This window comes from Fulvia fulva, chromosome 6 (genome assembly GCF_020509005.1).
Source record: "Fulvia fulva chromosome 6, complete sequence".
NCBI lineage: Eukaryota > Fungi > Ascomycota > Dothideomycetes > Mycosphaerellales > Mycosphaerellaceae > Fulvia > Fulvia fulva.
In genome coordinates this window covers 3,099,095-3,121,366 of record NC_063017.1, presented here as the reverse complement: position 1 = coordinate 3,121,366, position 22,272 = coordinate 3,099,095, and the positions used below count along the sequence as shown (strand labels likewise).

General features: G+C 52.3%; 11 protein-coding genes across 11 annotated transcripts; 7 read left to right on the top strand and 4 right to left on the bottom strand.

Annotated features, from left to right (window-relative positions):
* Positions 1-2,670: 2,670 nt before the first annotated feature.
* On the top strand, positions 2,671-3,592 carry CLAFUR5_07205 (uncharacterized protein; the record flags this gene model as incomplete). Its single annotated transcript, XM_047906353.1, has 4 exons — positions 2,671-2,803; positions 2,854-2,970; positions 3,017-3,197; positions 3,253-3,592. The coding sequence occupies 4 exons, from the start codon at positions 2,671-2,673 to the stop codon at positions 3,590-3,592; spliced, it is 771 nt and encodes a 256-aa protein (XP_047763583.1).
* Positions 3,593-4,360: 768 nt separating this feature from the next.
* CLAFUR5_07204 (Solute carrier family 66 member 2) lies at positions 4,361-5,306 on the top strand (the record flags this gene model as incomplete). Its single annotated transcript, XM_047906352.1, has 2 exons — positions 4,361-4,659; positions 4,709-5,306. 2 exons carry the CDS (start codon positions 4,361-4,363, stop codon positions 5,304-5,306), a joined length of 897 nt encoding a protein of 298 aa, XP_047763584.1.
* An 897-nt stretch (positions 5,307-6,203) lies between these two features.
* CLAFUR5_07203 (uncharacterized protein) lies at positions 6,204-8,909 on the top strand (the record flags this gene model as incomplete). Its single annotated transcript, XM_047906351.1, has 2 exons — positions 6,204-6,555; positions 7,588-8,909. 2 exons carry the CDS (start codon positions 6,204-6,206, stop codon positions 8,907-8,909), a joined length of 1,674 nt encoding a protein of 557 aa, XP_047763581.1.
* Positions 8,910-9,507: 598 nt separating this feature from the next.
* Positions 9,508-10,054, bottom strand: CLAFUR5_20230 (uncharacterized protein; the record flags this gene model as incomplete). Its single annotated transcript, XM_059463066.1, has 2 exons — positions 9,508-9,734; positions 9,766-10,054. 2 exons carry the CDS (start codon positions 10,052-10,054, stop codon positions 9,508-9,510), a joined length of 516 nt encoding a protein of 171 aa, XP_059319037.1.
* Positions 10,055-10,860: 806 nt separating this feature from the next.
* On the bottom strand, positions 10,861-11,731 carry CLAFUR5_07202 (uncharacterized protein; the record flags this gene model as incomplete). The annotated part of the gene is made up of 2 exons (XM_047906350.1): positions 10,861-11,231; positions 11,284-11,731. The coding sequence occupies 2 exons, from the start codon at positions 11,729-11,731 to the stop codon at positions 10,861-10,863; spliced, it is 819 nt and encodes a 272-aa protein (XP_047763582.1).
* A 1,220-nt stretch (positions 11,732-12,951) lies between these two features.
* Positions 12,952-13,271, top strand: CLAFUR5_20057 (uncharacterized protein; the record flags this gene model as incomplete). Its single annotated transcript, XM_059462907.1, has 3 exons — positions 12,952-13,032; positions 13,091-13,165; positions 13,212-13,271. 3 exons carry the CDS (start codon positions 12,952-12,954, stop codon positions 13,269-13,271), a joined length of 216 nt encoding a protein of 71 aa, XP_059319036.1.
* A 1,054-nt stretch (positions 13,272-14,325) lies between these two features.
* Positions 14,326-14,619, top strand: CLAFUR5_20056 (uncharacterized protein; the record flags this gene model as incomplete). The annotated part of the gene is made up of 1 exon (XM_059462906.1): positions 14,326-14,619. The coding sequence occupies one exon, from the start codon at positions 14,326-14,328 to the stop codon at positions 14,617-14,619; it is 294 nt and encodes a 97-aa protein (XP_059319035.1).
* Positions 14,620-15,723: 1,104 nt separating this feature from the next.
* On the bottom strand, positions 15,724-16,104 carry CLAFUR5_07201 (DNA-directed RNA polymerase subunit N; the record flags this gene model as incomplete). The annotated part of the gene is made up of 2 exons (XM_047906349.1): positions 15,724-15,882; positions 15,955-16,104. 2 exons carry the CDS (start codon positions 16,102-16,104, stop codon positions 15,724-15,726), a joined length of 309 nt encoding a protein of 102 aa, XP_047763579.1.
* Positions 16,105-16,639: 535 nt separating this feature from the next.
* Positions 16,640-17,557, bottom strand: CLAFUR5_07200 (Efflux pump himE; the record flags this gene model as incomplete). The annotated part of the gene is made up of 1 exon (XM_047906348.1): positions 16,640-17,557. One exon carries the CDS (start codon positions 17,555-17,557, stop codon positions 16,640-16,642), a length of 918 nt encoding a protein of 305 aa, XP_047763580.1.
* A 558-nt stretch (positions 17,558-18,115) lies between these two features.
* On the top strand, positions 18,116-19,216 carry CLAFUR5_07199 (Zn(2)-C6 fungal-type transcription factor afumD; the record flags this gene model as incomplete). Its single annotated transcript, XM_047906347.1, has 3 exons — positions 18,116-18,184; positions 18,241-19,034; positions 19,087-19,216. 3 exons carry the CDS (start codon positions 18,116-18,118, stop codon positions 19,214-19,216), a joined length of 993 nt encoding a protein of 330 aa, XP_047763351.1.
* Positions 19,217-19,914: 698 nt separating this feature from the next.
* On the top strand, positions 19,915-21,183 carry CLAFUR5_07198 (60S ribosomal protein L4-B; the record flags this gene model as incomplete). The annotated part of the gene is made up of 3 exons (XM_047906346.1): positions 19,915-20,024; positions 20,087-20,181; positions 20,273-21,183. 3 exons carry the CDS (start codon positions 19,915-19,917, stop codon positions 21,181-21,183), a joined length of 1,116 nt encoding a protein of 371 aa, XP_047763352.1.
* Between the last annotated feature and the right edge of the window lie 1,089 nt (positions 21,184-22,272).

Here is a 22,272-nt window from a genome sequence, read left to right as displayed (position 1 = left end):
AATACTAGCTACCCCTACGGCTATCGCTCCTAGAACGTACGGTACGTACTCCTCGTCTGTCCGAGGTAGTCGCTAGGAAGGGGGGAGTAGATAGTAAAGGCGAGGAACCGGACGATTAGGGCACTTCTTAACAACGCTAAGGACCTACGGCGTATTACGAACTAGATACTAGAGAAGGGCTAGCTAGAATAGTACCGCCTAGTAGGAGTAGTATAGGAAGAGAGGATACGACGTAGCGCGACGAGACCGGCTAGGAGCGGGGGCTAACGGGGTAGTAATATAGACTACGTACGTTTAGAGGGAAAGCTAATCTAGATAAGGAGAAGTCGGGGGCGGGAAGGAGTTTCACCTATTCGGGTTTCCCTATATATATAACAATATATATATATATCTATATAGGCCGAATAGGGTCCTAGAATAGGGGAATAACAAATCTATCTATCTTTAAGAGACTATAGGTAACTAATTAGTTACCTAATTCTTAGTATACGTAGCCTTAAGTTTTAATAATAGGCTAATACCTATATATACGCTTAGATCGTAACAAGTCGTAGTATCTATTACGTACGACTCCTCTACGTCCGGTATAGTCTAAAGGACCCTAATATTATATATAGATAGCCTTATACTAAGGCTACTATTATAATTCTCTTTATAATATCTTTATCTTCTATTAATTTTACTATAATAAGGAGTATAAGGAGTAGTATCTAGAGCTTAAGAGGATACTATTTAAGTTTTAGTAGTAATAGAGTCGATATATTAAGATACTATATCTAGACTAGTATTTATATAACTATATATAATGTATAACGTGCTTTACTACCGAGTGGGCTATACTACCGAGCGGGCTATACTACCGAGCGGGCCACTTTTATTAAGAACTATACCACTTCTATAGATATAGCTATACGACCACTATTATAGCGTATATTGTCTTTAAACGAGACTGAACTGACCTTAGCTATCTAGGCTACGAAACGCGACGCGACAATTACGAATCGACTTACTATAAAGGTATACGACGCGTCTCGAACTATACTAGGGTATCGATTGAATAGACGACCTCCTTAGGGTAACTACGAGCCCAATTCGAAGAAGCTTATAGAGCTAGAAGAGAGGGTGATACTTAAGTATATACTCGAGCTAGATCTTAGAGGTTTCCCGCTATTAAAGGCTAGTATATAAGCAATAGCCGATTTATTACTATAAGAGAAGAGTCTTAAGCCCGCTAGTCTTAATTAGATAGACAGGTTTATTATACGGTATCGTGAGCTAAAGGTTTGTATAATACGTAGATACGATCGTTAGCGAGCCCTAATAGAAGATCTAGACGTTATCGAGAAGTGATTCTTACTTATACGTAATATAAAGGAGAAGTATAGCATCCTTAACTAAGACACCTATAACTTCGACGAGATAGGGTTTATAATAGGTGTTATTACGTCTTAGAGCGTCGTTACGGGTTCAGAAAGGCGTAGTAGAAAGAGGAAGGTCGTTTAATAGGGTAATAGAGAGGGAGTAGAGAGATAGCGTATTAGATAGCTCTTATACGACGCGAGATTAGTAAGCTACGTAAGTCTAACGAGGCCCCTATATAGCGGAAAGCACGAAAGCGTAAGTATATTTAGTCTAGAGGGTCTCTAACCTTCGATAAGGCGTCGTAATTAATACCTCTAGAGGATACTAGGAGGTAGGAAGTAAGTAGAGAGTCGCTAGATAGTGTTCGGCTAGTACTAAGGCTACGACGCTATAAGCGATATAGCGAGTCGGGGTATAACGTACGCACCTATTAAGTAGACTCGCTAGATAGCGAAGAATCTAAAGAGGAATTGTCCTCCTAGTAACGATTCTATAGGATGCCGTCGTATTAAGATACTGTCGTAATTAAAGTAGAAGTAGTATAGTTCTTAGTAAAAGTAGCCCGCTCGGTAGTATAGCCCGCTCGGTAGTGAAGCACGTTATAGCTATTAATATTACCGTCTACGACCGGTAGATAGCTATAGTAGATATATAACTAATTACCTAGCTTTAATTAATATTTAATAGTCTCTTACGGAGCTACCCTAGAATTTGAAATCTCTTGGCGATTCTACCTGTTCGGCCGCAATGGATGAGCCTATATCCACCTTGGCCGTCAATATGGCCAGTGGATATAGCCGTGGTGGATTCGTGGCTCGACAACACTATGTGGACGGGCTGCTTGTCTGCCGCTGCAAGTGGCCGTGGTAGTAAAGCCGTGCGTCTCCTGACTAGCAGCTCAGAGCTACACTTCCCCGATGCGATGCCAGATCATTGTCGTGCTCGCCAAAACCCCAGGTTTGATTATCCAGCGTCTTGGAAGTAGTTAGCATATAGCACAAATGGTCCACTTTGCTGCATGTGTCGAGGAAGTTCACGGTGGGTGACTACTATACCGCCATGACCATGACCTCGCGCCCATTTGTCTCAGGTCCTTGTGAGACAGCTGATCGAAGACCCTATTGACCATGTGTCTCAGTTGTCAATGAGAAAGCGTCTGGCCGGCCATAAGCTCGAGGCTTGTGACCAGGCCAATGCGCTTCCAACAGCAGCGAGGACACCGAAATCGCTTGAGCAGTTATATAACGCCATGGTGTCAAGCTGCTCCATAACCAGTAATCATAACTCCATCTGACCAGGACAGCAGCCATGATCGCCTCACTCTTGTTTGGCCTCTGCCTCGCCAAGACCATTGTCGCCGCGCCTGCACCAGCACAAGCGCAGACTTTCGATGTAACACCAGCTGAGGACGATGTCGTTGTACTGTTGGAGGACGGCAACCGTTGGTCTTCCCTCACAAGGCACCGGAGATTGTGCTGATGCGACATCCAGATATGCTCATCAACTACACGACCTGGGTCGAGAAACTCACCTTCGAGGGTTTCTCCCTCACCCCTCCTGAGCTTGACCCTGATTTCCTGAACTTCACAGGCGTTGAGTCGCCCAAAGGTATGTTGAGACGGCATGCCCACAGATTCGTTCTAACAAGATACAGGCAATGCCCAGAAGCGCGACGATGCCAGCTGCGAGAACACCAAGCAGATGACTCTTGACAAAACGGAAAGGTTCGTTGATTGGGACATTCAAATGTCCAATGTTGTCTGCGCAACCGGTGCCATGGATATTTTCGTGATGTCAGGCTGGAGTGTTGCGAACTCGGTGACAATCTCGGGCGGGTAAGTGGATCCTATACTGGGCTCCTGGTCGTACAAGGCACTAATGCTGGTCCAGTCTCGACCTTGGCACGTGGTTGAAAGGCAAACTCGGACCTTCTGTTGGCGTCGACTTCGGCCGTGCCTGGATATCGTCCCAGTCCGCTCAGAACAAGGGCACTGTGCGAGATGGCAACTGCGGCGTTATGATAACTAAGCCACTCACAACGCGTAGGTCAGGTCGGATTCTGCAGGGCTGCTTAGGTGCTACAACTCAGATCGCGACCTGGTATGCAGACGATCATGGCACTGGCAGCTACAATGGTGTGAGCTGGATTGCAGGCGCTGTCGGCATGTGTACCAAGCCAGGAACAGAGCCTCCACTCACGAGGTGTAAAGGCCAAGGAGAATTCGTATAGGCCGTATGCGCGTGTCCGATCTCCATCGATCTCCATCGATCACAGCCATTGCACTCCATATATGACCATGCACTGTTCGTTTCGCAGACCATGCCACGCTGTTTCTATCGCGATCTACGAGTCTCTTGGCCCAACCTGAACATGAGGCATGTAGATGATCATCTGTAGCGCTATGCAATGGCAGACACCTCTTCTCGTACTTGATCGATATCCTCTTGCTGTCGGTCCTCGGACAAGAAATCTCATGCTATCGACGCAGCGTTATGGCGGATCGTGAGCAATGGCACGCGGGGGCGGCTGTCGGTGGAGATGGAAACACTTCATCGCGGCTTGCGAAGTTGACCAAGTGCATATCTTTGGCCGTTTGGCGCGTGGCGTCTCCTCCGTGGGCGTTCCTCACGACGCGTGCGGAGCAGGGATGTCAGATTGAGTTGAGGCGCTCAAGCCACTTTGCCGATCCGCAGAGATCGCGCCTGCACTTCAAGAAAAGTGCTCCCCTTTGTGGCCCTGCCATATCGTCATCAACTCCATCGAAAGTACTATTCCTACGCCACTATAAACACGTCCAATCGGCGGCAACAGCATCATCACAAGATGAGTGCGTGAGACCGGCTTCTTCGCTCTACCTGCATTCCTTCCGCGTCCTTCCGCCTCGAGCATTGCTCCCCGAAAGACCGACAGCAGCGTAAGTCAGACTACATTTCTCACCTGCCTCGCTGGTATCCAAGAAGTCTTTGCCGCATAGCGAAGACATGGCAAACATTGCAGATGGAGACGAAAGATTTGGCTTGGCAAGTCTCGTGTCCAAGACGACAAGCTTTACTGTTCCCGATAACCTGGAAGAGCAAAATCTCTCCATACAGTGGCATGCACGCGATCTCTACTGACGTCTATTCCAGCATCATGTCTTTGATATCATGGGTCATCAATCACATCGCACCCATCTTCATCGTCACCTCACCAGTAACCTCGTACGGCGACCAAGTATGGAGCATGCACAGCAAACGATCGTCGGCGGGTTTCTCGCTCGACATCCCCTTGATCATGCTTGTCGCATCGGTCTTGAAGTAAGTGCTGAATTGCGTCGGTAGACCTTCTTACTCATCACCATTACAGAGTCTTCTACTGGTTCGGCGCCCGCTACGACGCTCCCCTTCTGATACAGGCGAGCATCATGGTATTCGTGCAAGTGGTACTGCTGCAAGTAGCTTTGGTCAATCGGCCTCCCTTTGGAGCGCAACATAGTCTCAACAAGCCTTTTGCTGGGGCGACTGATGGCGACAGCTATGTCACACGGCCGTTTAACTTTTGGCAGTGGCGAAGCCGGAAGCCGTACTGGCAGTTCTTGGCATACTACACCGTCACACTCGCTGCGCTCCAGCTTCTTGTGGGCACAAGCGAGTTCTACATCGGCCTTCAGGGCTATGTCGCGTTGAGCGTAGAAGCCATCTTACCGATCCCACAAATCCTGGAGAACCATCGAAGCCGCTCTAGCAAAGGCTTTCGACTGAGCGTTCTGGTCAACTGGCTGGTCGGCGATGTCTTCAAGATGGCATACTTTTTCCTCTCTGAGGGCGAGGTTCCTTGGGCGTTCAAATTGTGCGGCATGTTCCAGGCTGCATGTGATTGTTATCTCGGACTACAGTACTGGATGTACGGTGAAGGCATAGATGCGGCCGTAGATATCGACCTGAAGGACCCAAGATTAGCGTAGCTGGAACGGTGCACTGATGTCCTACGGAGCCCTGGCGGCCCCGACGAGTATGTTCGATTCTATACTCTGCACTCTCCGACAATCTCTGCAACGTTCACACAGACGCGACTGTGGCCCCGCAGACAGACCTGGCTCCTGGAACACGTAATTATGGTCCAACTAAAGGGAATCGGATTTTGCTTGGCATTGCTTTGCCTATCTGCGATGCGCAAATGTCGCATGATCGGCAAGCCTTGCTCAAATTCTCAGCACGCCTCTTAACCAGGTGTCCGACCATCTGGAGAGTTCCCGGAGCTTGCTATTCTGACCAATGTATCTCATTCCGTTGCGTCCCCGGACGGGACCTCTCGCTGGAGGTCCACTTGAATAAGCGGACATTCTGGTATTCTCTGATATCCGGTCCTCAGCTCCACGAATAAAGGAATGTCTTGACGACCCACGACATGACCCGTACCATCCTCAGCGTGCCGTTCCGACTGTATGGTTGCAGTGGATAGCTACTGCACTCTTTGTTGATGGACTGATTGGAGTTGGCAGCAACAAGTTTTGGGCGCACACAGACAGGCACCACTGTGGAGAATCGTCCATATTGTAGAGCAAGAGCGAAGCGTCGCGGCGGGAGGGCGCTGTCTCGCGTAATAAATCCCCCAGAATCTCCCTCGTGCCTCCCCTCCCTGAGTAGCTTCCTTTCCGATATATTTCTCTCGCTCGCTTCGCTGGCCTGTCTAATTACCACGTCTCCAACGACCTCTTCAGCAACATCACCGCGTCACTACTACTAGGCAAGCACTACTCCTGCATCCACGACTATCCGACTGTAAGCAAGTACTGCTGATTGTCTTACTCAAGAAGATTCTTATGGCTGACAAGCTGTGCAGGTCAGCGAAAGTCTACGACATGTCGGACGCTGTCGACCTGGATGGCTTCACCTTCGCCGGCCAGCCTGGCTCTGAGGAGCAGGCTGACATGGCGAATCGAGACAGGGCTGACACTGTGGTCAGCGGCACAGCGAACGTGTACCCCTCGCAATATACCAACAGCCACATCGATGTCCAACAGCCAATCAACCATGAGCCACCTCCTTTCTACGGACAAGACATCCCACAGCATCAGCAGCAAAGCTTCTCATACGATGCAGGCTTCGCTCAGCAACAGCTCATGCCACATCCTTCTCTGTTCAGGGACTTCCAAAATCCCGAGGCCCTGTACCAGCAGCAGCAGCTCGCCGGCTTCAACAATTCGTTCGACTGTAAGTTCATCTTTCCCTTGACTACCCTCCCCTTCGCGAGTAAGATGACAGTGATGTGGAGTTGTGCCACGTCCCATGTGAGCTTGGCACGAGGGAAGCTTATCTACTCATACCCGGGCCGGACATCTCTCAGCGGTGTGACCTGGCCATGCGGAAAGTGCTTCGTGTTCACCAGTCCGAAGCACCTGTCGTACTTCCTACATCAACCAATGCCACGACATACCCTTGCTATCCAGGCACGACCTAGCACGGCATCTCTGATGTTACCTACCGGGCCCTGGATCTTCATCGACAACGGCTCTTGCACGCTCGAACCTGCCGGGGAAATAAACATGTTCCGCGGAGCCTGGCCTTACAGGATGGTGCTGGACCTGCTTCATGGCAAAGTGTCAATAGACTACCGTGGCCTAGCACACTGCCAGCTATAACAGCATGTCGCAACATACGCGGAGGCTCTTGCTGCCCTCATCAGCTCTTGGCTCAGCGTTGTGCTTGCAACATGCTGTCTGGTTTACTCCAAAGGTCAAGTCGCCACAACTGGACAGACTGCAACTTTCCACGGCCGCTGTGCACGAGATCATAATAACTGAGTTACGGACACGACTTCACGACCGTTCTCTGACCTACTCCGGTCGTCGATGAGATATGCTGCTCTGACCACTTACACCTGCCGCCGTGCCTGGGATCTTGGCCGAGTGTACCGATGGTCGTGCTGCCTGCTGCTCAATGTTAATGTCAACATGACAGAACACTCTTCGCCTGGCCAGCAACACTCTCCAGGCCACGCGATACCTCACGAATGTGCCGTCGATCAAGACGAACTCCACCCCCTCATGTGACACAGTGGCCTGATCCGAAAAACCCCGACTGCCGGACAGCCGCCGATGCCGGCCTCAGCTCTTCTGCGGGCGCACAATCTAATCAGATCATCTTACTCGCGAATCAGATACATCCTCTTCCCACCTCATATTAGCACAATGTCGACAGCGACAGCGACAGCAGCAGTGCACAATGCTGACCTCAAGCGTCCAGATGCTCAGATACCGCAGTCGCAGTTTGGCTACAATCCTATGAACGGTCAGCACCCGATCAGCCCATTCGACCAGACCGCGCCCGACGGCAACCACTTCGCTCAGCAGCAGCAACAGCAGCAACAGCAGCAACAGCAGCAACAGCCGCCGCCGCAGTTCACGCCGCATTCCGCCAGCCAGGTGCACAGTCCCGGTAGTGATGGGTCGGTATCGCCACGCGGAAGCCGGGTCCCACTCCAGCGGTATAACAGCGTGGCCAGTGCGACCGGCGACCAGCCCACCATGGTCCAGGCGACGGGCCCCATGACCAAGAGTGTTTCCATCCCGCAACGTCCCAAGCCAGGCCGAAAGCCGATAGCAGCAGAGGACGCGGCCGATAGACGCCGCATGCAGAACAGGATGGCCCAGCGGAGCTTCCGCGACAAGAGACAGCAGAAGCTGCAAGATGCTCTCGAGGAGCTCGGAAACAAGAAGCTGCAGTACGAGGCGGAAGTCAACAATTTCAGACGTGATGTCCAGAAGCTGAGGGACGACCATGCCCGCGAGACCCATATCTTCCAGCAAGAGACGAAGGCCCTTCTACAGCGCGCTGAGAGTGCCGAGCAGAGAGCCGCGGCCGAGAAACAGCGCGCCGACGCCCTGGAGAAGCAGCTACAAAGCGCCAAGCTTGCCAGCGAGCGCAACGTCTCCTTCAGACCATCGGTGCCTATGCCAACGCAGTCCTTCGCATCTTACGCACAGAGAGATGTCCCAACGCCGCCCGAGGAAAGCAGCAACGAGATCGACTTCACCACTTACGGCCGTTCCAACAACTATCTCCGCAACACCGTCAGCAACGATAGCAACCAGATGGACTTCACCATGACCGAGCGCAACGACGATGACAATTGCGGCTTCTGCACCGACGACCAGAACTGCGCTTGCAAGCAGGCTGCCACCAAGGCCGTCGACCCAGTCGTTGCACCTGCGGGGCCAAAGTCTCTTCCTGGTAGCTGCGACATGTGTCAAGCCGATCCTGAACGTGCCCAAGCTTGCCGCGATATGGCAAGCCGTGCCACTATGGCTCCCAAGCCCAAGGTCACCATGGGTCCACCAAAGTACTCCTGCTCCCAGATGATCGAGGAGTTCAACAAGTTCGGCCAGCGCACCGCCACCATCTCCTCCCTCTTCGGTGGTGCTCTCCACACTTACCCCAACTCCAGCGGCCCAGGCTACACTCTCGACGACAAGGAAGCCAGCGAGGTCCTTGTCAACCTCTCTCGCCGTAGCACCGAGGTGGAGAGACGTGCTTCCAACGCTTCTCAGGCGAGCTCACGCCAGTAGAGATCATTCATTACGATAAGGCTTTCACTAAATTGGGGTTATGGCTCAAGGACACTTCAAAACTAAACGATATCCAGTCCGAATTGTGGGTAAAGCATGGAGTTATGGTGTACGTGGCGTATGCGGAATCGTTTGGGGGATGTACAAATGGAGTGGTTTGGCGTGAGGGTGGAAATGACGCTCTAACGATGTGAACAAGGCTGGTGGCGGCAGTTCAGACCCTTCATGCTGGTACGCAGTCAACTCTTTTAGCTTGGCGTCATGCTAGTGATGCGAAATGTCACTTGAAGATTACGTTGTCGTCCTCAAGCTCGTTACATTTGTGGACAGAGAAGTGTACTTGGGTTCATTTGAATACAAGCTAAGTCTCTCAGAGGGTGTCAAGTTTACAGATCTATTGTATATTGCCATACTGGCCTGATTGCACGATCGACTTCAGACGAGACAGTCTCTGCAGGGCGGACTCGCCTTCCCTCGCAGCGCCACCTCCGTATGCCTCATGTCGGCAGAACCATCGCAATGCTGGGAAACACCTGCCATGCGATCCCAACGCGACTGAAGTGGGCAGCCTTTGGGACCAGATCCCCACGGTGGCTCATCATAATCGTTCATGGGGCAAGAAAGCCCTCGGAACATGCTCTGGATCCGTGGTCTCATCAGCCTCTTCGAAGAATCTCGCCATGGCCTCCGTAATATCCGCCGGCACCGACGCATCGAACATGCGGAAGGTACGGTTACCAATGTGCAAAGTATCGGGATGCACGGGCGGAGCGACCTCTTGTTCCTCTCGTTTGGTGGTGATTCTGAACCACTCCGACCCTAGGCCTACGCCCTTGTTAGCAATGATCTCAAAGACTTTTCTTAGCATCTATCCCGGTGTTTGGGTCCACGTCAGCGGTCGAGTACACTGCTCCGTATGCTACTGGATCCTCCGTCGGCAGCCCATCGAACAAGGCTTGGCCGAAGCCTCGCCCGGGGATGTAGCAGCATTGATTCGCTCTGACGTCGCCGCAGGTCAGGTAGATGTCTGGGCTCTGACACGCTGCGCCGCCTCTGCGGCCGCCTTGTAACGTTGTGGTGACGCCAAGGGCATAACTTGCGAATGCCATTGTGGCGAAGACGGTTTTCTGGATTGCGCGAGCCATGATGGGGTATTGAGAAGTTAATGGGGAGTGAGGATGAAGTTAGAGCGGACAAAGTAGGTAGTGGACATGTCGTCTTTATCGGATTGTATGGTAGTCGTGGCGAGGCTCAAGTGCGGCGGTGATGTTGTCCTGCACTTCAGGGGGATTTTCGTTTCCTCGCGATGATCCGATGACGTCTAGCATTGCATACCGCAAAAGGTCTTTGTCAATCATCTACCATGCTACTACACACTATCAGAAGCTCAAGACCTCCACTTGTGCGCTTCAACTGTTGATAGGCTTGTTGCCTGCGTGAGAAGCTACAGGCGGCGTGCCCAAGGCCTGTTGGTGGCGTCAAGGCATGTAGTGCTAGCTCGGATCCTTTCGAAGCATATGCCTACTAGCAAGGCTTATAGCTTCTCCGTCTTGGCTACACATGGCTTCGGAGCTCATTTGTCGATCGTGAGATTTCATTCGGGGGCGATTCATTTCTCCTGCTACTGAGGATTTTGCGTATTGCTTAGCTTTTGCAGAAGCAAAAGCTACTATTTCCGCACTGTTCGTCGCCTGTCTGCTATTGTACTACGGCACAGATAGCGGGGATCTTCCATCGTCGCCCGTGGGGCATACTGAGAGCAGAGGACATGTTGTTCAGCTCACAGTTGAGATCGGTCTCGATGATGCCCTGTGACTGTTGGAATTCTGAACTTCTCACGTTCTAGACAGACAGAACATTACCGAACAGCGTCCGCTGTCAGACCTGCTTCGATGGTCGCGATCAATTGGTTTCCCGTGATGCGTCCTTCGGCATATGAATACAGGCCTAGCTATGGCATGTAGTGACTGCCAATACCATGATCGAGACGCCAGGCCATAGGCAGCGTCTGCGAAGCTGGCAGTGAATAGACACTTGGATCTGCGAAGAGCTCGACACATGATGCTGTCCTCGAGCTTACGGACGGAACCGCAATGCGATGATCACTACTGTCACAATACTCAGTCTCACTGTACTGCGACAAATAGCCCTCATCGAATGGTGTCGACGGAAAGTGCATTTCCGGGTCAATGCTGATCCGCTCGATGCGAGGAATAGATGTCGCATTTGCTGCTGCAATCAGACCAGCCCATGGGGTATGCAAGACTTGACTGGGCCTATCAGATGGTCTCATCGCCGAAGCAGGCTCTCGGCGCCCGCTGTCTGTGCTTGGTCAGTGAAAATTACTTCATAGATTGATGCAAGGTATGCTTACGAATGAACGCAAGATCTGCATAGCGCTGCTGGTATTGTACACGATATTGGACCCACCACGTTGCAAGCTCTTCGTCAACGACCATCAGCATCTCGTCGTAGCATCTTCCGGACTCCAGAGCCCGGCTGATAGTGAGGAACGTCTTGTATGGCAGACGCAAAAGCTTGTGCAGCTCGAAACCGAGGATGAGAGGTAAGATAGAGTCTAGACCCCGCTGCTGGCCTATTGCTTCGAAGACGTGCAGCTTCATGCCCAACCTTAATGCCGTGTCCAGTCTGATGTGGTCACTACGCCTTGCTCCGACTGCATTGAAGAAGCCCTGGCCATGTTTGCTGAGCGTCTGCACCGCCGGCATGCGCCCTTGCAAGATGCATTGCGTTAAGACCGACTGCTTCGACGTATTGTCGATGCTGAGTTCATAGCTCTGGAAGTCGGTGGCCAGAGACATGCAAGAGCTCAGAAGCAGAAGACGATCTTCAAGAATCAGCGGGCCAGCTCGCAAGCATGGATGACGCGAAGACGTCAATGGATGTAGATGCGCCAAGCGAGCATCCTGAGATAACCAGGCAAAGACATGTCCCGCAGTTCTCGAAATTGGCACCGTACCTTCGAAAATTGCTGTGCTGCATTGCACAGCAAACTATGGATCTCGGCTTCCTCTGTGGCTATGCTGGTGTTATGACGGACTGGAGCTGACGGCGGCAATTCAGCTGCAGTCTCCGGAGCCATCTGCGGTGTGGTAGCTTCCAAAGTGATCGCGAAGACACGGAGTTGGTGCTTCAGAACACTCATGTTCTTGTGCAGAGCTTCCAGCGCTTCAGGTGGACTCTGAAGTAATCTCGCCACCACTTCGTTCATGTGATCGATAAGTAGGCTTTGCGGGCGTGTCGACTCCATGGCTTATTCGCGATGAGGTGCTGCGCAGGGCGTGGCTGTGTGAATCGCGATGACTGTGTTTTCCATATATCGCAGCGACTAATAACATCCATGATACATGTATGCATGGTTGCCCGCCCGTGGTGCATAGTTGCCCGGTCGTGTGTGCATAGTCGCCCGTCCTTGTACCGTCTTGTGTAAATCGAGATTGTAGCCCCGTCCAGCGGTCCCTGTACAGCTCGGTTTCCAATTGAAGTACGCGGCCCCGATGCAACGTCGCCTTGTGGAGACAGTTTCGAAGCATCTTGTGCACATAAGCAGTGTAAGCATGATCAGCAGACGTCGATCTACAGTTGCAACGAACCGAAAGAACGCTTATGTCCTTCGCAACATTCGCTAGAGTCTTGGCCAACATCCGCTTTTCCCCGGATAGTCCGCTAGCAAAAACATTCTCCTGCATAGTCAAAGCTTCCTCGCGTGGTCCCTGTAGATCATCCATCATTGTTGCTTGAACAGCGTATGATTTTGCTAAATCACTGCATCATTTAGTGCTAGGCAAAGCTTGTGAAGGGACCGGTCAAGCTGCCTACGAGAGGCCACATGGACAAGTACACGGGCATGTGTAGCCGAGCGGCAGTTAACGACCCAAGAAGAAAGGCGGACATATAGTGCCCGACATCAGCCTCGTCTGTCAGCAGAGAAGCATATGAGGTTCACTGCAACCCATCGTTACCTGATAATCTTTTTCACACACCAATCTAGACGCCCAGCCAGGCCGCGCCTTTCGAAATTATGAATGCCCTCGCAGCCCTCGCTCTGCTCTGCTCTTTGGCAGCGGCGGTGCCTCAGGGTCTCCCAACTCAATACGATGGCGTTCGTCTCTTCTTCAAAGGACGCGACTGCGATGGTCGGAAGCGCTGACCGAGCACAGGCTTGCGACCTGGCTACCAAGAGCTGCTTCTACACAGCACCTGGCCAGAAGGGAAATTGCATCTGCGAGACTGATGTGAGTAGAGATCATGGCTTTCTTTCGATGAGTGTTGACAAGACAGTGCACGTCCCAAAGGTCTCCTTGCTTTTACGACGTCAGCGGGTTTTGCCAGTGTACATAGATCGTCCCGTCGGACGTCGATGGTGACCTGCATGGCTTCATCCTCGCTCCAGGTGTGAGTGTATGAGGGTTCGGCAATGGTGAAGCGGGCTTCATGCGCAGGATGAAGCGAAGGAAGAGACAAGGGAGCGTGCAGGAGAAAGCGGAGGTGATGTTGGATTCTCGGCTGGGGCCGGGTAAAAGATCGGCCAAGTCGGGTACATGTAGAGACAAGTCCGACGTCATCAACACCATCATCGTGTCGGAGGCTACATCAACCAACACTGGTCCGAGTGCTGCCATCTCCTTTGAGCCTTTGAGGTGCTCTTCGTACACGCAGTGATGCGTCCGGTAACGGAAGCCTGTTATCCGTGCCGAACAGTGAGTGCGATCGTACGCTCCAGCCGGTCAGTGTGTTGGCCCCACGCTGCTTACTGCTCTGTGTAAGCAGAACCAACATCTCGTGCTGCTGTAAAGTCACCATACATTTTAGCGAATTGCGGGCAGTATTTTGAGGTGCATGGCTTGTTCTTGTGCTGCCGATCCTGGCGTGGTTCCCTTTGCTATACCAGTCGAGGCATCGTTCCTGCGTTGCCCGAAGCGGCGAGTCCTCCGCCGCTTCCTTCAGGATGTGGCCTTGCATACACAAACCCAGTCTCTGCTAACTTCGACGATCAAGCAGACGATACCTTAACACTGTGTAAATCATGCTTCGTCCAATTGTGACCAAGTCCGAACGCTTCTGACTCAGGGTTTGCTTAGTTCATGTTGCTATGCTATGGATGGACCTCACGCTTTGCTTCCATCTTTTACATCTGCAAAAGCTGGGCCTAGCAGCTCTGCATTCCTTGCCGATCTGGCTATGATCCATGTAGAGCTGTGTCGTTTCCTTGAGTATTGGGGATGATTGCAACGCACCTTGGCCAGCGGGTCGGCCATTCTGTCCTATATAGAGTGCTGTGGTAGCCCACTGTTGTAACTGGCACCTGTACCATTTACACCCAGTCCGTCGACAAGCACTCGCCAGCATCCAGCCTCAATTGCTAACTTTCTTCTCGCCACGACCGACCCAGAAAATGTTCGTATTGAAGTACCTCTCCATGGTTGTTGCCGTACTCGGCTTCACCACAGCCGTCTGGGCAGACGGTACATGCGACGCAGCAGACCCTCAAATATGCTATGAGGATGGAAAGACCCTTGCCTGCTCATCTGTACGCATCACAAGTCTTGAACACACAGGACATGAAAGCGCTCATAATCAAGCAGGGATCTTGCCAGACTGCCGTAAGTCAGAAAAGTGCAGGACTTCGAGAAGCCCTGCCACTAACCACCGACCGATCTGTAGTGCAGAAGCGGCCTCACGCAGGTAGTTTGCTTTTAAGACCGAGGAGTGACATGTGGTCAATTAGCGGTGGGAGGATGGGGCGCAGGCAGTCTCAGCGTTCGTCAAGCACTGCAAATCTTGCACCCAACCTTGAACCATATGAGCATAGCCTTATGCGTATGCTCGCGAATGAGTCCGCCCATGTCAAGAAAAAGCTCCGCAAGCGCACTCCAATGCCACCCATCCTCTTGTTGAACAAAGCAGTCCTTCCTTCCATGCCCGTGCTTCCTCTTGCGCGTTGTCTCACCTCACCGTACCTCTTACTAGTACTCTGCATCGATTTGAGCCTCAGATCTGCTGACACCTTTTATACCACAACTCTTTCGTTCTCTCGCGCTGTCACTCACACCGTCCTAAAAGTCCATCCATCGAGCCGAAGCGGTGTGTGAATGCATTAGGGCGCCGTTCGATCGGGCCATTTCGACTTCACTGCCAACGACGTGAAGATGGCGGCGGCGATTGTGTATAGGGCATGTAGGAAAGAGCAAACGGCGCGGGTCAGCGAACAGCAGCAAGTCGGTGAGTGGAAGGCAGAGGAGGCAGGTCCGCGGATCCCGTGCCAAGCCGAAGCTCTTGACGAATGACGATCAATTGAACTTCTCTACAACTCTGAACTCAACAAATCATCAGTGTCGACAACAATTCATCACAGCGTCAGAGTTAATCGCTAAAACCCTCACCCAGTCACAGAGGGAAAATCGATGACTTCTCCTATCAATGCTCGATGCATTGCGGCAGAAGCGAAGATACCGCTTCACCAGTACAAGATGTCGCGGCCCATAGCGTTCACCTCATGGAGTACTTGTAGGAGGACAAGCACTTCCGACTCTGTTACCACGAAATGCCCCGTGATGGTATTGATTGCTTCTCGGCAGCGCACAGACGATTGAGCCACACGTGGTGCTGTCTCTTCTTCTTCGAGCTGAACACGTTGTCATGTGCAATTCGCACACAGTGATACAGTGGGATCGGTCCATGACGGTAGACATGGAAGCCTCCTCGCCAGTGGTTGACTTCCAGGTCATTGACAACATCGAGAATCCTACTGCGTGGGTATGAAGGTATCCCATTTAACTCCTCGTCGTAGGCCTCAGTACTTAGTCCCTTGTGTGCTCATTTCTTTTTTTATATCCTCCATGATCTTATGCGCATCCGCTGTCTTATACCCTAGAAACTTCTGGACCAAGTCGACATGCGTCAGCATCATTCTTCTACAACAATATCGTGTTAGGCCAATGATATCCATAGCCTAGTACATCGAGAGGTGTTAGCTATGCTCTCGGAACATGACACGGGGTAGTTATATTTATGCGAGACTCACATCGCCATCATCCATCATCTTCGTTTCGGGTTCGCCCGTTATGGCGCTGGCTTCGGGGTCGGGGACTTCGGTGGAGATGAGGTTGACGTAGGTTTCGAAGAGGTGGGCAATGGGTTTGCCGCAGGTGAAGCAGCGGATTGGAATGATCATGATGGAAGCTGGGCTGGATGATATGGGACTGTGGGCTGAGAGATTGTTTGGTGGTGTGATTGTAGGACGGGATGTTCGTATTGTTTGAGCTGTTGCCAGGACCTTGGCTATGTCGAGGAAGCAATGTTTCGGATTGTAGATGTGCTTCGATGTCCTTTGTTTTGTGGTCCAAACCTTTGTTCAGTGGTTGTGGGCATGAGATGTTGGTATTGACACGTTCCAATGCGCATCCCTTGCTTGAGATAAAACGCTGCGCGCTGTTTGACTGTGATAAACAGAGACAGGTAGGATTCACGATCCACTCTGCAAGTATTCGTCCGCTCACATACGCCTAACCGTGCTCGTGAATAAAGAAAGTGCTCGCCAAAGGATCCGTCGGGTTGGAGATGTTTCTGTTGATCGTGAGATTCACTGACTCCTGTTCTAAGATCTGCCGTTTCCATGCTACCGTTGCTATGCTGCCGTCGCCATGCTGAGAGAAAAGAACACTGTGTATGCCGTATGTATGCTGTCGATGTCGCCTCTCCTGCTTGGGTCAAGGACTCTCATTCCCACCCGCCGCCTTCTCTGCTTGCTCTGCTTGCCTCGCAACATTCTTCGCCCTCATCTCGGGGAAGAAGATACCAGGATGCGCGATCGTCATCAAGACTGCTGCAATCGCAACCATAGCTCCATCCAAGATCAAGAACTCTTTCTCATTCCTCATCAAAGGATTGCCCCAGCCACCAGCCATCTCAGGAAGTCGGTATATGCATCGAATGAAGATCGTAACGAACGCCACTGCCATGCATCCCAGGTAATAGTAAAACGCAGTCGTTGTCGTGTAAGTCTTAACGTTTTCCAATGCAGCACCATCGGCGGTAGATCGTGATCGAGACTTCCAGAGCTTGATAGCGAAGTCAACAGCCAGAAGAATACAGACTCCCATAGTCGCAACCTGAAATGCGATACCGGCTATTATGATGCCGTTGCCGACATCAAGGAGCTGTTCCGTCTCGCTAGCCGCAATGCCACCACCAATCGCCTGCAAAACAATGCTCGCAAAGTCGCAGCTAATGAAGATCCAAGGGTAGAGTCTTGGCATCAGCCTGGAGTATTGCCGCCCCAAAACTATAACCAGATGCTTGAAAGTCAAGTATATGCCGGCAGCCAGAAAAGAAGGTGCGAGGATGAGTCCGACAATCTGCAGCTTAAACCCTCCACTCGACCACGGGTTGTCGTTCATCATCAGCCTTCCTCCATATCCTGCGCACTCTAGCGCACATGCTATACACACCACGGAGGCGAAAGCGGGGAGGCGATGTTTTATGCCCAAAGCGAGTTGAGCTATGGTACAGATCCCAAATAATGCGAGGATGATGCTGTTACCGGCGAGAGTAGGGCGATAACCATAAGTCGTGAGCTCGACCGGGCATTGTGGTGTTACTTCGGTGCAGAACTCCCGTGAGCCCATGGTCCAAATCCTGGCTCGTGTAGTTGCTGCGTAAGAAGGTTATCTGTGATGACTAAGATCTTATGGCTGGGATGTATTGTCAGGTGGCGGTCCAGATCCTAGTCTGTGTCTTTGTTCGCGGGACGCCCGACAAGGTGAGATAAAATCGATGAAGGGACAATGTCGAGATTCAGCCCTACGTTTACCTTTTGCCACGTGTAGGTCATCATTAGATTGTGTAGCCCACTTCTTCACAGCGTTCGGATCTTGTGATGCCGCGAATGCGTATGCGAGAGATGCGAGAACATATGGTGGGTTGTGGTGGATCTTGGCTGCAGATTGTCTTTTCGTATGTCGTACGCTAACCAATCCGGGCCAGGACCAAGACAAACATCTAGCCGATCGGAGGCAGTGAACCGAGAAGGCACTGACTTGACCAATTGCTGCGCGCTTATACTAGACGGTGAAATCGCTTTGTTCGTCTCAAATCTCGCTGCCTGCGCCCACCCCAGGTTCTCGTATATCGTGAGGCATACGGTCTGACGCTGAGTGGAGGAGTTTCTCCAATACGTATGCACGATGCCGAGCCGTCGATTTCACGGCAAGACACGAACAGGGTGCATAGCGTGCAAAGCCAGGCATGTGAAGGTACGCCATGTTGTTGCATGTGGCAATTTGGTTCCTTTGTGCTAATCAGCCACTAGTGTGGTGAAGAACGTCCAATCTGCAACAATTGCCGGCGTCGTAATACTGCTTGTGAATACCTAAGCGACAACGTCAAGCAGAATGGGAATCCCTCAGAGACGAGCTCTAGTGTCACGGACAAAGCGCCGGAGATGGACCGCTTCGACAGCTTGGACCTGGTCTTGATGCATAGGTATTCAACGGTGACATCGCTGCATCTGTTTCCAGCTCCAGAGTCGCCCAGGATCTGGCAGACAGAAGTACCACTTGTCGCTGAGAACCATGCTGTACTTCAACACGGCATGCTGGCTCTTGCAGCAATGGACCTTGCTTGTGTAGCGGCCGCCCATGGTGATTCTGCCAAATTTCGCACTCGTGGACTTCACCATCAGCAAATAGCTCTGCCGATATTCCGGGAGATGTTGACTGCCAACGACGAGGACGAGCAGGAGCAGAACGTTGTGTTTCTCTTTTCTGCCATTCTGGTGATTGTGGCTTTCTCATCTGCTCTTTCGGCCAAGACGAGACCAAGTCTCGCTGAAATTGTCGATCTGTTCGTGCTATTCCGGGGGCCAAGGGCCATGTGGGAACGACATCATAATGGTGCGAACAAGCAGCTGGTTGCGGCACTCTTTCCCAAGGATGCGTCCGTAGAGTCCAGCCTTGGTCAACTGGCATTGCGGTCAACGAGAAACGCCCCAGGTTTCCCTAAACATCCCGAACTTGACGAAGCTTGCACGGAAGCCTTGTCTCAGCTCAGACAAGCAAAGATAGTAAAGCATTGGTACCCGCAGGACGTTCGCGCGATGGCGTGGTAATTGCTCACTGCCTCTGTGTACTTCATCTAAAAGCTGATCAATCAACAGGTTTCCAGCTTTGGTCTCCGAAGAGTTTATGCATCAAGTGCATGAGCATCGGCCGATCGCGCTGACAGTACTCTACGAATATGTACACATTCTGGCGCACTTCCAGGACAGGTGGTGGATCAGTCTGTAGCATAGCATCCTGTCATCTGCAATCTGCGATGTGGTGACTGCAGAAGAGCTCAGCTTGCCAATCCTGGAGGGCAGCGAGCCACATACCTGATGTCTCAAGCCTTTGTGGAAAAGACAAGAGTCGGACCAGGGTCGGGATGTACCTTTGGACCAAAGGTTCGTGAGATCAGAAAAGGTCCGTTGTCGCGTTGCCAATTTTGAGATTGACATTGGCTGCTAGAGACCCGTGGGCGCAGGTGTCGTTTCGTAACAGAGGTCGCTGTAACATGAAGATCTGTATGATAGTGGCACAGGAGTGCGCGTAAAGGCCATGTTGGTCGACGACTTTCTGGATGAGTAGTGGATGGATGCTGAAGAAGCGAGATATCGGCAGGATCTTAGTGAGCCAGGCTAGTCAAGAGATGAGCTATGCAGATGCTACAATGTAACATGCATGACGTGAGTCTTAGGAACTCTTGAGCCAGATTTCCAGAACGTCGACGTTGTCGTTGTGTTGATCGAGATCGCAAGAGTGACAGCGAGGAGCATTTTGAAGTTGCAAGCCCCGACCTGCCGACGTGCCTCAGGCCGCATCCACACAGCCGCCAAGATTCCATTTTGCCAGGCGCTAGGGCATCTCGAATTTGGGCGAGGTTTGGGACACTTCGAGCGTTGCAGCGACAACGCCAGTCGATACTACTAATCCGCACAGCACTCGCAATGGCCTCCAGACCGACTGTCACCGTCCACGGTGCCGATGGCGCCGCCTCCAAGGACACCCTCACCCTGCCCGCCGTCTTCAAGGCCCCGATCCGATCGGACATTGTCCAGTACGAACACACCGCGCGATGAAAGAGAGAGAACATGGGCAGATGGGCTAACAACACCGCAGGCAGGTGCACACCGGCATGGCCAAGAATAAGCGCCAGCCATACGCCGTGAGCGAGAAGGCCGGCCACCAGACCAGTGCTGAGTCCTGGGGTACTGGTACGTGGAACTACACCTACGAGATGCAGCGAGTGGCGGCATTGGGATGCATACAGAGGACGAGGAACATCAATGCTGACAATAGACTCAGGTCGCGCCGTCGCACGTATCCCACGTGTGTCCGGTGGTGGTACTCACCGTGCCGGTCAGGCTGCATACGGTAACATGTGCCGTTCTGGTCGCATGTTCGCACCCACCAAGGTCTGGCGCAAGTGGCACCAGAAGATCAACCTTGGCCAGAAGCGTTTCGCGACTGCCTCTGCCATCGCCGCCACCTCGAGCGCCGCCCTCCTTCTCGCCCGTGGCCACCACGTCTCCACCGTCCCAGAGGTCCCACTCGTCGTTTCCTCCTCCGCTTTCGCCGGTGGTGCCATCAAGAAGACCTCCGCCGCTGTCGGTCTCCTCAAGGCTGTCGGTGCCGATGCCGATGTCCAGAAGGTCAAGAACTCCCGCAAGCTCCGCGCAGGAAAGGGCAAGCTCAGGAACCGCCGCCACCAGCAGCGCCGCGGTCCTCTCGTCATCTACGAGCCAGAGAAGGACGGCAAGGACATTGTCACTGCTTTCCGCAACATCGCCGGTGTCGAGACCTGCTCCGTCTACGCACTGAACCTCCTCCAGCTCGCACCAGGTGGTCACCTCGGCCGCTTCGTCATCTGGACCTCCTCCGCTTTCTCTGCCCTCGACACTGTCTACGGCAGCACCACAACTCCATCCGAGCTCAAGAAGGACTTCCTCCTCCCAAGCAACGTGGTCTCCCAGCCAGACATTGCCAAGCTCATCAACAGCTCCGAAGTGCAGTCTGTGCTCCGACCAGTCAAGGGCGGTGCCGTCAGCAAGCGCACTGTTGTCCAGAAGAAGAACCCACTCAAGAACAAGCAGGTTCTGCTCCGTCTCAACCCATACGCCAAGGCATACTCGAAGGAGGGTCTTGGTCACGTCAAGGCGGACGACAAGGTTATCGAGAAGGAGAAGGCTTTCGAGGCCACTCTTCACGAGAACTAAGCGTCTCTCTTGTTCTTAATGGTTCACGGAAGCGATGGCGGCTTGGGATCGGCTGCCTGGAGTTCATAGCACTTGCAAATGATCAATGCTAGCTCTGACGTCCAAAACGACGAGTCGAGAATCCACTTTCATCATACTCCAGCCGAACATGAAAGAATGAATTACTGACTATCTGCAGTATTCAATTACATACTGCTGGGTTTGACAATGAGCTCACAGAGCGAGTAGACGTTCGTGCCAACACTTTGTACCTTGCAGGCCTGTAGGATAATGGTAAGGCGTAATGATCAGATCTCGTCAAGTTCGTTGGTCATCAGCTGAGATGTCCCAGACCGATCGCGCGCCATGATCTTCTCGTAAGGAATCTGAGCAATACCCAATACCTGTCCTGACGACTTTCGATAGCCGACCAAGGTCCTTTCTGGATCTCGTGTTCAGCTTGGAGAGAGGATGCTTGTAACAAGAACAGCAGCTCGTCACGTCCCAACCTGGCATATCGATGTCGGTGTCGCGTCGCTTGCGTACATCGGCGCAGCTTTTGGTGACGTCCAGCCAGTAGCACAAGGGCCACGGCATCCGAATGCTTATCATCAGGCACACCTGAGATCCTGCGGTATTGAGATGACACGACGTGCTGTCGGTCATTGATCTTGTGGAGCCGCGATGTCGAATCGTGACAGGTGCACCGGTGGAGGCCATGCACAAGTTACAACGGTGTGTCAAGAGACTGCTATTTTGAGAGTCTCGGAGCGGATCATCTTGCTCGGAGACCCTGCCAGTTGCCACACTGTTTCTCTTCCAGCCCTACATCGACCTGCATTTCTTCACCACATGCAACGGACGAACGGTAGCACTTGACGCCGTCCAAAGCTGCACAAGACCTGGCCATGTGGCTGCAGTGGCACAGCTATTCATGTACCTGCGTCCTTCGGCGTTGCTCACTGTAGGGGCGATTAGCCTGATCACCCGGCACGACACTACGAATGGCAAGCGAGCTGACAGCACAGCCCTCAACACATCCGGCAGCGACAAACAGCTCACATCTGGCATCGGAAGTCCCGTTGGACACCGCTATCCGGAGCGCTGTCC